The sequence below is a fragment of the Salminus brasiliensis genome, chromosome 15 (genome assembly GCF_030463535.1).
Source record: "Salminus brasiliensis chromosome 15, fSalBra1.hap2, whole genome shotgun sequence".
NCBI lineage: Eukaryota > Metazoa > Chordata > Actinopteri > Characiformes > Bryconidae > Salminus > Salminus brasiliensis.
Window position 1 is genome coordinate 29,546,954 of NC_132892.1, and position 15,465 is coordinate 29,562,418.

General features: G+C 41.6%; 1 protein-coding gene across 1 annotated transcript; it reads left to right on the forward strand.

Moving 5' to 3' along the window:
• The first annotated feature begins 1,048 nt into the window (after nucleotides 1–1,048).
• ltv1 (LTV1 ribosome biogenesis factor) lies at nucleotides 1,049–15,138 on the forward strand. The gene is made up of 11 exons (XM_072657292.1): nucleotides 1,049–1,210; nucleotides 2,784–2,915; nucleotides 3,635–3,820; nucleotides 4,989–5,076; nucleotides 7,420–7,555; nucleotides 9,383–9,617; nucleotides 10,795–10,922; nucleotides 11,161–11,303; nucleotides 11,932–11,984; nucleotides 13,131–13,331; nucleotides 14,514–15,138. The coding sequence occupies exons 1-11, from the start codon at nucleotides 1,208–1,210 to the stop codon at nucleotides 14,625–14,627; spliced, it is 1,419 nt and encodes a 472-aa protein (XP_072513393.1). The 5' UTR covers nucleotides 1,049–1,207; the 3' UTR covers nucleotides 14,628–15,138.
• Nucleotides 15,139–15,465: the final 327 nt, after the last annotated feature.

Sequence of the window (15,465 nt, forward strand, 5' to 3'; positions counted from 1 at the left end):
TTAACATCATTTGAACTAAACTGAATGGATTTGAAGGTGAATTCAGTTTATCAGTTTATCTCGCCATTAGTGGTGGACAGAGATGGAATTTGGCCCATCTGTGCACAAAGTGAACACACACACACACACACACACACACTAATAATACACAGTGGACAGAGAGCACATGTGCCCGAAGCAGTGGGCAGCCATAGCTGCGGTGTCCAGGGGAGCAAAGAGGGTGAAGGGCCTCGCTCAGGAGCCTAACAGTGACAGCTTGCTGAGCCCGGGTACTCTAAACCCACAACCCTGCCATTAATAGCCCGGTTCTAACAGGCTGCCTAATTAATTAACCGATTTTTTTTATTATTATTATTTTTACATGGGAAGTGCTGTAAATAAATCTGATTATTATGAGATTCAGATTTTTTATTGCTTATTTTATTATTTCTGAATCCAGAATATATTATTATTAATAATAGTATTGTTATTGGTAAAGGTGTTAACCTCATCAGAGCCACCTGGGATACCATGGCAATCTTCTGAAACGACATAGCAACCACTTAAAAAACGATCACGTAGCAACAGCATAGCAACTGCCTGGAAGTTGGGACCACTTGAGCTGTGCAACCATTCTGTATTTTCTTCAGAAAAACAGCTCAAGGTTTAAATCAGACTAAACTGCTTTACATTTTAATTTTAAACTAAAAATGAAAAATAAATAAAAATTAGAATAAGAATAAATAAGCAACTAAATTAAGTTTAAACCCCTTAAGGATCAATAAAAGTCCCAACTGAGTTGAACAGGTTTGGGGGGGGCTTTTATTATGACATTTTGATGACGTAAGCGTGGACTGAACCAAAATGCGGGTGACGACCGCTAAACTACGCGATAACTTATATAAAAAATAATCAAATAAATTAATAAAACCTTTAAATTCGTGCTTGTTATTATTAAATATTCTCAATAAAGGGAAAAAATGCTTATAAACGTCTGACTTTTACAACAGCCCCCCCCGCCCCCGCCGCCGTGCTCTGGTGGTGCAGTCCAGACACGTGGGCCGAGAACAGCATGTGGAGCCAGGGACGCAGCTCCAGCTAAACTCGCCGCCGTTTAACCCGCTGATTCTGCAGTTCACGGTTTTATCAGTCGGACACTCGACGTGTTTTGAAGGGGGATAAAGGAATAAAGCGATCGAGTCTGTTGTGATCGTGTATTTTCGACAAGATGGTAAGAAGTCTGGACCTTTAGGCAGCAGTTAGCGTTAGCGGGCTACATAAACAGCAGCCTGAGCCTCGCTGCTGTAATGCTAATGTCCACTAATGAAGTTCAGCCGTGGTGACCACTGCTGTCCTCACTGCTGGCACTACTTTTTCCTTCTGAAATCCATGAACACACAGTGTACATATGTTCTAATCTCATGGCTACTGCTTTACACATGTCTAACCCTCTAATGCATAACCTGTATGTGTTACCAGTTGTTGATCAGACTGGGTAAACAAGGCCAGTCTAATAGCTCGTTTCCATTTATTATTGATTATTGGCAATAATAGTTTAGATTAGATTAGTTGCCAAAAACCAGCAGATGTTTGAATGCTATGCTGTACCAGAAACAGAAGAAGAGTTATTTTAGTCATACAGACTATATTACATTACTAAATATTTAGTTCATATTTAATATTTCGGTCCTTTGCAACATCAGTGCCATAATTAAATCACTAATAGTCATAAATAATCTATATAACTTACAATACACAAGCAGTCATTATATAAATAGAGAAATATAATGAAGTTTTCTGCCCTCTGGTGGACGAAATGCGTACAGATGCACACACAAATGTTCTAAAAATGTTCTAAAAGTTTGTGGACACCCCTTCTAATAAATACATTCAGCTGCTTTAAGTGTAAGCACCCATTGACCCACTGACACAGATGTGCAAATCCACACAGCTTGTCTAGTCTCTATTGAGAAGTGCTGCCAATAGAATAGGACTGAATAGAATGAACCTACTGGCACCATGCCTAATTTATTGGCAGGTGTGGGCTAGAGGGGTATAACGCCCCCCAGCATTGAGCTGCGGAGCAGTGGAGCTACTGTGTTCTCTGGAATGATGGATGGTGCTCCTGCCAGTGCTGTTTGGGTGGTGACCAGGCAACATCGTAACCTCACGAGTGCTGCTCTTGATGCTAAATGCAGCAAAATCTAGTAGAAAGCCGCCTTCTTTCTTGGACAGTAGAGACAGTTACTCCCACAAAAGCCTCTTTTTAATACCCTTGTTATTACAGTGAATGTGCAGGGGTCCCAATACTTTTGTTCTTTTGGTGCATCACTTCTTAACTAATGGCCACTACGCTGTCTGACTTTAACCAAGTCCACTAAGGACTGAATCTTCATCACAAAGATGGGGCCTTCCTACTATTCCTGCTATGGTTTAATAAATATTTTAAAGGAGTAATTAACACTTAATGAAAGCAAAAAGCTGTAAATCGAAAGTAATCACCACACAAAGCTTACATTTTTGCTTTGTCATCATTTCAGATGCCTTTGCCAGCTGTTTGAAGAAGTAGAGCCTTAAATATTTCCAGTGAAATCATTTTTAGGTTGTACAGATATCTGGATTTGCTGCCGCTTATATTGATTTATTGGTATTATTAAAAAATGCTGCTGATAAACATTAATGCACTTTTCATCACGCCTGATTAAGGAGATATCAGGCAGCTGCTATTCAGAAGGATCAGATGTTTTACAGCAGCTAGCGTGTTTTCCCTGTTTCCCCCTCACCCCTGTATCTCTTGTGTAAAGCCTCACCGGAAGAAGAAGGCCTTCATAAACAAGAAGAACGCTGTGTCGTTTCATCTGGTTCACAGAAGTCAGAAGGATCCGCTAGCAGCTGACGAGAAAGCGCCTCAGCATGTCCTCCTACCAGCCTCCAAGGTGAGACTAAGGCTTAGCAGGTGACCTTTGGGTGTCCTAAAGTCAATGTTATGGAGCACTTTACCTAAAAACAGCAGCTTCATGGTCATGCTGATGCTCCACCGATTGTAATTGGGAGAATGGCGTCTCAGTCATTCCCACTGTGGGCCGGAACGCTGCTGCTACCGGACTATGGATCTTTTGGAGGAGCTGCAGGAGGAGAACCTCTCTCCAGAACTGCTGTGTAATGCTGCATAACCCGAGTCATATTAGTGTAAAGTCCTGTAGTATTACTCTACCACGTCAGTCCACATGCTGCTTCTGGATCTCTCAGCTTGTCCAGAAATGCATGTGTACAGCTAGCTGTCCATGGCGGGGCGCTCAAAGCATTATTTGTATTTACAGCAGTGGAGTAAAAGTGAATTACACTCCACACCTGTAGGGGGAGCCCAGGATCACATAATACCAAGTCCTGCTCGCTTCACCAGACTTCCATAGTGCTCCAACAGCATTCCGGCCCAGAATGGGAATGGCAGAGGCGCAGTTCTCCTTGTTATGGTCAATGGAGCATCGCAGTGGTTCTGAAGCCGCTGTTTTTAGGTGAAAATGGTAGATAATTATTGATTTGACCTAATCAAAGATTATTTGCGGTGACAGCTGGGAATAGAACCCCCTCTTCTTAAAAAGGTGGTGGAGCGGAGTGTGTGAGTCGAGGTGTGCTGTGCCTGTGTGTTTGGCAGGTGGAGGTGGAGAAGAGAAGGGAGGAGCAGAGGCAGTATGGTGTGTTCTTCGACGACGACTACGATTACCTGCAGCACCTCAGAGAGGCGTCCCAGCCCGCAGAGCTGGTCTCCACCACGCGATCTGTGACCTTTAAAGATGAGGAGAAAGAAGAAGAAGAGGAGGAGGAGGTCATGGTTATACCTGTAAGCTATGTTGTTACGTTCTACAGTGTGAGATGCCAGTACTCCAGTGCTCTCCCCAGAAAAAGCCACGGTCACAAGGCCTGGTTCCCGTAGCGACCCGTATTCCCATAACCAGCCAAGGCTTGAGGAGATGAGCTGCTCTCCAGTATCAGCAACACCATATTCTCCTGGTGTCGTAGACTTTTACTGTTTCTCCAGCTTTGACTGGAGCTTTCTCTAGTGGGCGGGGTTTATGTAAATATAACGAGTCAAGACTGATTCAAGACGTTTTAGGGGTTTTAGAATTGGCTCATTTTCTTTTAACAGAGCAACTGCTGTGTTTGAGCTTCACAGATTGTGTCAGTTTGAATTCAGTCAGTCAGGAGGCTCAACCTATCCAAAATACTTGGGTCTAAATCTTTGCTGTTTTATTAGATCTACCGTCATTATCAGCTAGTACTGTAAAGAGCCTAATTGTTAAACGGGCAGATTGTGCAGACAGTCCTCTGAGAAAAGCACCCTCTAAAAGTTTAACTAGGTAAGATATGGAGATATGATTTATTTATTTATTTATTTATTTTTATTTTTAAACCAAGAATTAATAAAAAACATCTGTCAAAAAAAAAAAAAATGATTCTACAAAATAATGACAATAAATAAAACTCTCAATCACTTGAGACACAGTATCTTAAATAGTTGTGGGGAATTAATTTATATATATATATATATATATATATATATATATATATATAATGAGAATTTTGGAAGTGTCCCTATAAGTCAAGACTGATGCTTGACATTTTGGGGTTTTAGAAATGGCCCGTTTTGCTTCTCTGTTTTGGTTCTGCTCAAATACAGCAGTGCTCCTCCAAAATCTAGTAGAAAATCTTTTTGTAGAGACAGTTACTCCAACAAAAGCAGGAGTAACGATTTTTAATACCCTTGAATTCAGAGGAATCTAGCAATGAGCAGATGTCCCAATACTTTTGTCCATATGTGTTTCTGTGTTTTAAAGGTGTGTTTTGTGTGTGATTGTTTATAAACACACACAAATATAGTGTGGGTCTAAACACACAGTCATGCACAGAAATCCTGTCCCGTTTATCTACACCTGTGTTTTAAATAGATGCTGAAGTGAAATGCCACCGCTGTCGTTTCCTCTTTTAACTGTTCTGTCTTTCTGCTTCAGGCGGCCGCTATCAATCTGCCCTCATCTGTGTTTGCCTCAGAATTCGAGGAGGAAGTGGGTTTGTTAAACAAAGCAGCTCCTGTATCAGGTGAGGCAAATGTCCGACCAGTCCAATTTTAGCCTGAAAGCCATTTGGCTGTCTCTCCTCTGCCTGTGCATCTCCTCACGAGAGAAATGAACCTGTACCCACATCAAATTTCATAAAGATTCTCCAACAGGGGGCACTGTTACTACTCAAGCACACTGTATGTCCTAATGTTTGTGGACACCCCTTCTAATGAATGCATTCACAGCTACTTTAAGTTGCACCCATTGCTGGCAAAGATGTGCAAATACACACACAGCTTGTCTAGTCCCTGTAGAGAAGTACTGCCAAAAGAATAGGACTCTTTGGAGCAGATAAACATGAACCTGTTGCCTCCATGCTGTCTAATGCCAGGCATGGGCTAGAGGGGTATAAAGCCCCCCAGCATTGAGCTGTGGAGCAGTGGAGGAACTGATCTCTGGAATGTCACTGAATACAATCAAATCCTCAGCAAAATCTAGTAGAAAGCCTTCTTCCCTGGCTAGTAGAGACAGCTACTCCAACAAAAGCCGGATAAACAAAATTGTGAGGAAACTAGGGATGGTGTCCCAATACTTTTGTCCATATCATGGAGGAGGAGAGTCTTGGGTGAAACTGTTCATTTTGACACCAGGCGTGATCTACGTTGTGTGGCCGCTGGGCCTACCATTATCTATAGAGGCTAGGAAAGTAGTGGCGGGAGGCCAGCCAATATGCTGGAGGCTTAACTGATGGTGTCAATTGTAAGTCATGTGACGAGATGTTTCATAAGTGGGGCTTTTTTTCCTGTCCTCTGTTTCCTGTAAGGTGTTTTGGCAGTAAGTGCAGTGTTCCATCACTTGCTTCAGCATGAAACCCAATCGTTTTGGGTTTTGCCCAACCGTTTAGCTTACATAATCAGAAGTGTCATTGTTTACTGTTACGGAAAGAGCAAAGGGGGGGCCAAAAAAACACTGAGCAAAAAAAAGATACATTCTAGACCACAAATGGTAATATGTGTGAAGGTGATTGCACATAAACAGTTGGAGAACAAGCATAAGAAGAACACAGTGCCTTCACATTGAACAGCAGATCACAGCACTGATTAATGACAAAAGTTTTTGGACAGATAATTTAATATAATATATTCAAAATATTTCAGTGTTTACAAAATCTTAACATATTAAACGCCAAACAGAGCAGTGCAAATTTTGCCTTCTGTGAAAACAGATATTTGGGTCTTTTAACCTGACACACAAAAACATCTGAAAGTATTTGGACAGCGAGGCCATTGGGTTTCAGATCAAAAGATGAATTTCAGCACCTGCTCGTTTTTTGTTTCTTCCGAAATCAAGGGAATGCTTTTGTTGGAGTAACTGTCTCTACTGTCCAGGGTAGAGGGCTTTCTACTAGATTTTGGAGGAGCATTGCTGTGAGGCTTTGATTGCATTCAGCAACAAAAATAGTGTTGGTGAGTTCGGGATGTTTGATCACCACCCCTCCTCAGAATCAGAAATACTTCATTGATCCCAGTAGGGAAATTGTTGTTGTTACAGCTGCAACCGCTAAAATAAACACTCTATAAAACAAATACATAAAATAAATTTAGCACAAGGAGAGAAAAAAATTGAGAAACTTTAAATGTAAATGTATATAAATTGAATATGAATTTGGTAAAGTGTTAAATTGGTAATAACTGATAATAAATATGGAAAAGTATTGCACACATTAATGTGAATTACAGGACTATTATTATTGCACATATGAACAGTATAATGTGAGTATTGCACAGATGAACGGCGCAGAGCCTTCTGTCCATACTGTACTTCCACTTTTTCAGTATGTGTGCACATTTTTTGTAAACTTGCTCATAATGACTGAACAGAGCAATAGCGCTGGAAACCATGGGAGTACTGTAGCCAATAGACCACTTGACCACTTCCACATGAACATGACTCAGAAGAAACTTGCAGACGGTAACACCGATGAAGTATGTGGACAGTGACTGTTAGACAATGGGTATTTTCATTTTTGTTTGTGAAGGGAGCATAAATGAGGCTTTAGTTGTTGTAAGAAAGCTGATATTCTGATTCATTGTTTCTTCGATCGTGATTCCATCCTTTGGTTGAATCCCCAAATGGATTCCGCCAAAACAGAAGAACTAGCATGCCCCTCTTTTTAAGTGTCTCCCCCCCCCTCCCTCTACTGGAGAGAGCAGAGCAAGGCCGATTGTGCTCTCTCTGGCTCTGGCTGCTGATGGCAGGCAGCATGACCCAGGAGTCGAACCCCCGATGCTCGGGTTTACCATACTTCTGTTGTTAATTACAGTGAGGCTAGTTCATGTTCTTCTTCTTGCGTTTCTCACATTTTGAAAACTGCCTCTGTCAGGACCCAGGCTGGATATGGACCCAGACATTGTGGCTGCGCTGGATGAAGACTTTGACTTTGATGACCCTGAGAACATGCTGGATGATGACTTCGTCATTCAAGCCAATGATGTCATGCCAAGGCAGGGTGACATGGGGTACGTCTTAGCTTGGTCGCTGGGCTTAATAATATGATGATAATAATAATATTAATAATAATAATAATAATAATAATTGATTGTGTCATTGTTGGTTTTAGTAGCATAAGTTAACTTTACACTGAGCATGTATTCCAGTCTTCTTGGTCTTCCCTTTAGACTAAAGCCATTTGAGATGTGTTCGGATGGATGGTATTAGGCTCGAGCAATATAACAGTGATTAACCAGGATGATCCCTAGATCCTTTTTAAGAATCTGATGGGAAATTGCACCTCGTTCTTCTCCACCATGAAGAACGAGCTTGTTTGGTCTCTTTCTGATGGTAAATGCTGTATGTTGACATCAGCTGTGGTGAGATCTGCCTGCTACCATGAAGACATTTTAGGATTATTAGAGACTTCTTTACCCATCTTGTGGCCTGCTGTTGAACTGATCTGGCCCTGTTGGTCAGTGGTTCCACTTTTAAATGAACTTGCGGACAGTGGAACGGCTGATTTCGAACTGTTCTGAGATCTTTTTAAACTCCCTCTCAGACTCCCCTGCATCTACTATCTTCTTTCTGAAGGCCTCAGCTGGTGTTCTGCACCTGGGTCTAATAGGGTTGAACTTTTTAATCACAGGAAAATTATATATTTATATTCATTCCCTTTTATAAATGATTAAATAATTTCTTTAGGTGTGAGAGATTAGTTAGATTACCTCCATCTCTCAGTTCTGATCACATGAAGATCAGATCTCCAAATGTTTACATATGTTCTTATAGGATGCCTAGTTTTTACACCAGACTGTATATTGACTTTTAGATCTTTTTTACCCTTAGATATCACCCGTTTAAACTTTGGTTTTATTATCACTATTCAAGCACAAGCTTTGGGATCACATCCCTCCATTGGTTTATATTTTATTCTCACTCCAAGTCAGCCGCATCGGAATTGGCTTGAAGGCGAATGAGACCATTTCGGTAAAAAAGAAACTTACCGATCAAAAGGCAATCTGCCTGTTCAGACAAGCCACGCTAACAAAGCAGTCCTACCAGGTATAGTTCAACCAAGGCCAAACAGACAGACTGTAAACACACCCTTAGACGTCTTTCACGCATACTACCTCTGAGCGAAATTCAAATTCTTTATTCTCATGTCCATGTTTGACAGGTAAAAGGGTTCAAACGGCGGTCTCAGAAGCAGCACTGTGTCTAGAGTTTCACTGTATGCTTCTTCTTTTGCCATGCAGCAGATTACCAGCTATTAAAAACGCATAAAAAATAAATGTTTTGAAAACTGGTTACTACAGCAGGAATCCACCAATCAGCCATAACCTTTAATATTGTGTAGACCCTCCCCTGTGCCACCAAAGGCCAGCTCTGACCTATCGAGACATTGACTCCACAAGACCCCTGAAGGTGTCCTGTGGTATCTGGCACTGAGACTTTAGCAGCAGCTCCTTCTTAAGTCCTGTAAATTGAGGTTGGGCCTACATGTATCGCATCAGTCAGCCTTGTGTGCCCATGACCCTGTCGCTGGTTCACAGGTTGACCTTTCTGACCACTGCATACCAGGATCACCCCACAAGACCTGCCCGATGTTTTGGAGATGTTCTGGCCCACACACAGTTGTCTTAGAGTGGCTCAAACGCTTCTGCTTGCTCGTTTTTCTTGCTTACAACACCTCAATTTCGAGAACTGACTGTTCACTTGCTGCTTATCTGTAGATCCCAACCCGTTGACCCTTTGCCATTGGAACCAGATAATCTATGTTACTGGTTTTAATATTATGGCTAATTGGGATCTAATACAGTATTAATAAACCAGCAGTCTTTGCAATCTCACAGTGATGAAGGTGATGATGATGAGTGGGAGGACACGGATGAGAGTGGAGACGAGGACGAGCAGGACTACGGCTCAGCAGGTGGCCTGTCGGACGAGGATGACGAGGTTGGAGGCAGCGGGCGACAGTTTGCCTTCATGGACTGCGAGACGAAGAGTCGCTTCACGGAGTACTCCCTCACCTCCTCCGTCATGAGGAGGAACGAACAGCTCACGCTGCTCGACGACCGCTTCGAAAAGGTAGAGCTAGAGTTTAGAACGATGAACTGCGTTCACCTTGCATTAAGACTTAATGATTATGAGCTTTGCATAGATTAGTAAATTATTAATAATTGTGCTATTAGTTGTTAGAATGCTGGATGAACACCATTACCACCCTGTTATGCACATTACTCAGTGCTGTTCAGTCCTCAATTAGTGATTAGTGGAACCTACAGCACGTCAGTTGTCCAATACATGACACGTTTAATTGTTTAACCTTAATGAACTGCACCCTTGTATGGAATTCATCCCAATATAATCCAGATTCTGTTTATTACCTCAAGAACCATGAATAGATCCTGAGTTTGTGGTGATCAATAAATACATATTTAGTCTTTTTAATATCTAATCAGTCATGAGTGTAACCTGACTTTAGAAAACCGAACATGTCTTGATGTATCAGTGATATTAAGCTCTTATTACCTCACTAAGTTACATAGAGCAGTAAACCTCCCACTTAATCGGAGTGCAGCCAATTACACGCACAACAGGGATCCGGGTGGTCCAGTGGACTAAGGCACTGCCACTATGGAGCTGATTCGAATCCCGGGTCATTTTGCTTGCCATCAGCAGCCAGAGTCAGAGCAAGCACAACTGTCCACAACACTAATAATGGTTACATAGCAGACTTCAAAGTATATACTAATTAAGGTTGTGGCCTTATTACACTTTAAGTAAGAGTTCATGAACGGTACACAATTAATGAAGTCTAACAAATGTTTTATAAAGGTTTATAAATATATTTCTACAATATCTGTATCTATTTCTTAGTGTACATATACAATGTGTTTTTAATGACCTGTGTTTTTAATGATGGTGTTTATTCTGTATTCTGTGTTAAATAATCTAACAAGCAAAGTGCGACACACAACTTGACCTTTTTGTATGTAGATAATTAAAGTTTTAGTTATGAGTCATTAACATTTCTATAACATTTTGTCATAGAATATTGCATAGCAGTTGTTAGAAGGACTGGTGGTTCCAGACTAATGAACAGCATGCTTATGAGAACGTATGGACTGATTCAGGCTTCTGTGGGCTAATTGATGGTCTTTTTTGAACATCCGTGCTGTTGTGCTTGACTGTGATTTTGTGTGTGTGTGTGTGTGTGTGTGTGTGTGTGTGTGTGTGTGTGTGTGTGTGTGTGTGTTAATAGTTCTATGAGCAGTTTGATGATGATGAGATCGGCGCTCTGGATAATGCAGAGCTGGAGGGATACATCAACCCTGGCAGCACAAGACTGGATGAGGTCATCCAGGACTACTTCAAGCAGAAGCAGAAAGAGTGAGTGTGTGAACACCAGTACTAGATTTAGACCAGTTATACTGGCAGTGTGATGGCCCTAAGTCCAGGTAATGAGACCTTCAGGAGCATCTGAATATTAGAGCCAGGTGTGTTGCATCGGGACTCTCTGTGGAGGTAGAGTGCAACTGGCAGGGCAGCCTTGCTGTTCAGTGAGCAGTACACGTGTGAATGGGGTTTGTGTGTGGCTGTTAACACCTGTCTTCTCTTGACGTTCTAGGTGCCAGACGCCAGAGCAGCTGGGTCCGGCTGAGCTGCCCTCAGTGAAGGAGGAAGATGAGGATGGTGATGAAGAGCAGGAAATGGAAACCGTGGTTATTGAGGAGCCGCCTACTGAGAAATGGGACTGCGAAACTATCATCAGTAAGGACAACAGAACTGAACATCCACTTGCACCATTATAATAAAGTATTTTATTATTAATGTGTATAATTATTCACTTTGTTTGGCTCTGATAAATAAAATATATTAAATACATGAAATAAAGGTTAATAATCAGAACCAAACCAATGTCTGATAAATGATAATGAACATATGTATAACAGTAATATGTATATTTTAAGTACCATAATACTAGCAATAATGCTAGTAAGTATAATTATTTAAATTAATAATTGTGTGTAGTAATGAATGACAATTATGTATAATTATTATTATAAATATCATTATAATTGATGATCACCATCATCCATAATTGACATTTTCACTACTATACACAATTATTATAAATAATCATCATTACTAGCAATAATAATAATAATAATGACAATAATAACAATTTTTAGTTTATCTAAAAATACTTAATATTTATGTAATTGATTCTTAAATGTTGAATTAAAACATCACTGCAGCAATCAAGCAACCAACGTAGCAACAGCCTAGAAACTGCCTGGAAGTGGGATCCGCTTTAATTGCGCAACTGTTCTGTGTTTCTTTCAGAAAAATGCTCTTTTCTGGTTCATTAATGACTTCCTGTTTCTTTCTCTTTCAGGCACGTACTCCAATCTCTACAATCATCCAAAGCTGATAGAAGACCCACGTAAGGTAACGCCTACCAGTAAAACATGTTAACATGCACTGCTTAATAATATTGAGTGTTTGTGGGTTGGTCCTACACTGTAAAACCTGAGGATTTGTTTTTTTATATAGTTTAGGGGAACGGATTGACTCAAATGACATTTCCTTTGAAGGCATTTAGCAGATGCTCTTCTCCAGAGCATCTTACAAAAGAGCTTCGCTGTTTACACAGAAAATACCCTTAGCTAGTTTGTATTGGCTAGGATCCAAAAGACCCCTCGAAAGTTAGATACTACTAAAACACAATTATACACAATACAGAGATCTCCGTGCTAGGCACTACACTTCAATCTGGTACTCTTGGAAGAGCTGGGTCTTCAGTCTGCATTTGAAGACAGCGAGCGACTCCCAGGGGAAGTTTGTATCACGGTGCCAGGAAAGAAAAAGGTCCTTCCATGGATTTTAAGACCACGAGTTGAAGCTCACAGGGCTCTCGGGACAGATCGGCTTCTGACCCCTGCCATTGCCGGGTGGCTTGAGTTAAAAATCACCCTGAACTGAGTATAAACGGTGCACTTGTTAGATGTAGCTAAGTAAAGTAAGTGAGGATTAGTTACTCTACTTAAGTTGACCTTGCTTGAATGGATATCTTCACAGCTGGATTGCAGGGGAGGACAATGGGGCCATTGTCCAGCACAGAACTGAGCAGGGATCCAGCCAGACGCTGATGGCATAATTCTGTATTAGTGTATGAGAGTGGACCCTGAGTAGCGTGCGCAGCATTGGACTCAGCATCAGAGAAACACTGAGGCCAGGCAGCTGCACCACAATACATAACACACACAAATGATAGCTGACCGCATTGTGGAAAGTACCCTGGGGGAATTGATGCACATTGGTGTTGAGTGAAGGGGCATAGTAGTGAGACGAGTATAATATGCAAATGGATACCAGGAGCCAATGGGAAGGGTGTGAGGTTTACTCATCAAAGTTGTACTGTGCAAACATAAGGCAAACCTTACAGTCAGCATGTTTCACTGGAACAGATGGTCAGTTTCACTCAACTGAATAAACTCAGAATCTGCCCCAAACAGCTGATCATCTCCAAACGAACTAGGTGTGCATCTCAGCCGTTTGGTTAATCTCCTGTGTTGGTGTGTCTGTATGGTGTAGCCCAAGCAGATCCTTGTGTCCAACAAGACCGGCATTCCTCTGGACGTTCTGCCTAAGAAGGGGCTGACAGCCAGACAGGTGGAGCGGATGGAGAGAATAAACGACTCTGATCTACCCAGAGTGTCCACACAGCCCCGCTCGCGAGAGGAGAGCACTGAGGACCGCAAGCTCAGAAAACAAGCCATTAAAGAAGAGAGGAAGGTACTTTATGTGTGTGGGTGTGTGTTTGTGTGTGTAAAAATGTCAGTTTAACTGGCCAATGATTCGGCTCTGTTCCAGCTCCGTTCTTCCACTGCTCCACGGCTCAATGCTGGGGGGCTTTATGCCCCTCTAGCCCACGCCTGGCATTAGGCAGCAGCATGGTGCCAGTAGGTTCATATTTAATAACTGCTCCAAAGAGTCCTGTTCTATTGGAAGTACTTCTCTACAGGGACTAGACAAGATGTTTGTGTGTGCATTTGCACATTTCTGTCAGCAATGGGTGCTACTTAATGTAGCTGAATGCATTCATTTGAAGGGATGTCCACAAATCAAAGTTGTGAGATGGGCCTCCGTAAGCACAAGACCTGCCTGACCTTTTGGAGATGTTCTGACCCAGTCAGTCGTCTAGGTTTCACAATCTGGAGAGTCTCAGACTCTTACGCTCTCTCCCATTTCTCCTTCTTTTAACCCCTTTATCACCTTCAGGAACTGCCTGTTCAACCACTCCTTGACCGATGCCACGGTGTATGAAGATGATCAAGATGTTTAATATTATCGGTGTAGCTGTGTTCAGAGCACTGGGTTTTGATTAGGTTTATCAGAATTTATCAGTACATGTTCATGCAGACCTCATTGGTGTTGCAAGAAGAGTCCGACATGGATTGAAACCCTGCAACGTTCTGCAGTGCTCTGTTCCAGCTTTCCCACGCCAAATGGGGAAGTTTGCACCATACAGTGCATCTCTGTCTCTAAAAAGCCCACTTCTGCCTTTTCTTTTAATGTAGAAGTTCTATGGGGCCGCTTAAGTACAACCCCATATGGTGGTGTTGGAATCGGCCAGCAGATGGTGATATATTCAAGTTGGATTATGGAAGGCAGAGTATTTCAGATTACAATTTTGACGTGTCTGCTTCATGAGAGAGAAGAAATTTCTTCGTAAAGTCCACTTTGGACGAAAGATTCGGACATTACCTAGTGTGTTATTGTTATTATTGTTTTTTTATTCAGTTTGGGAGGACAGTAGGATCCATTACTATGCAAGCAGAGCTGTGAACGATTCTGTGCTTTTCCCTTTAATCATGAATGCCGTAGACTTTGTTAGAACTTTTCTTAAAGAAAACTGCTGTATGTAAGTGTAGTTTGTCATGATGCCAGTCTCTTACTCTCTTTGTCTTTCTCCAGGAGCGGCGTATGGAGAAGAAAGCGAATAAGGTGGCGTTTAAGCAGGAGAAGCTGATGCAGGAGAAACAGATGGTTGGTCTGCGGGCTAATGTCCAGGGCATGAAGCTATCATAGCCTCGGTGCGCACAGATAATCTTCAGATGGGACTATGAAGAACATGCACTCGGTTTATATCGGTCTGAAGACTCTGAGGGGACGTTCTACTAGCTTTCTGCCGTGAGGCTCCTCTTTGTTTGGGTAATAATGGATTTGATGACGACGTAAGCAATCTCTGAACATCTGTACCAGCGGGAGGTAATCAGAGAATGAAAATAACGGCCTCATCATTCAGAGGGTCCTGTGAGGTTCTGAGGTAAAATGGTTGGGTTTTTGTATGCGGTCAGTTGACCCCCTTTCTCATCTGCAAAGGGTGATGTGGCTGCACATTCTGATTCCAAACAGGTGCAACAAGATGTGGAACCAAAGGCTCAACCAACTCATTTAATCAGTTGCTCACAAACTGAGGGATAAGGACCCCCACTTACCATTTATAAACCATAAACTGATCTGAGTGTCTGTAGCGTTGGTTGAAAAGTGGCAGAAAAGTTTCTCAAATCTAAATGAAAGTTCTTGACATTTTTGTGAATTACTTTTTGTTTGCTTTCATAAGAGCATGACTGGAGCTTTAGTCCATGTATTTTTCTCAATTAGTTTAACATTTAACTGTACATGCATGCACACATTTTATTATAGTATTATTATTCAAATATATTTTTGAATAATAAATGTGTGCATGCATGTACAGTTAAATGGTAAACTAATTTAGAAAAATACATAGCTCCAGTACATACAAGCTCCAGTGTGTGCACATACATATACAAATACAAACATTTATATTATAAGGGATGGGACAGGTAAATTACTTTGAGCAACACACATTTCTCAGCAAATTTCTGAATGCCTGTCTAGCAGG

What these genes read in the sequence shown, in the direction of transcription:
- ltv1 (XM_072657292.1), top strand. An exon ending in AGGAGGTCATGGTTATACCT is followed by an intron (nt 3,821 to 4,988) that starts GTAAGCTATGTT and finishes TTTCTGCTTCAG; the next exon opens with GCGGCCGCTATCAATCTGCC. An exon ending in CAAAGCAGCTCCTGTATCAG is followed by an intron (nt 5,077 to 7,419) that starts GTGAGGCAAATG and finishes TGCCTCTGTCAG; the next exon opens with GACCCAGGCTGGATATGGAC.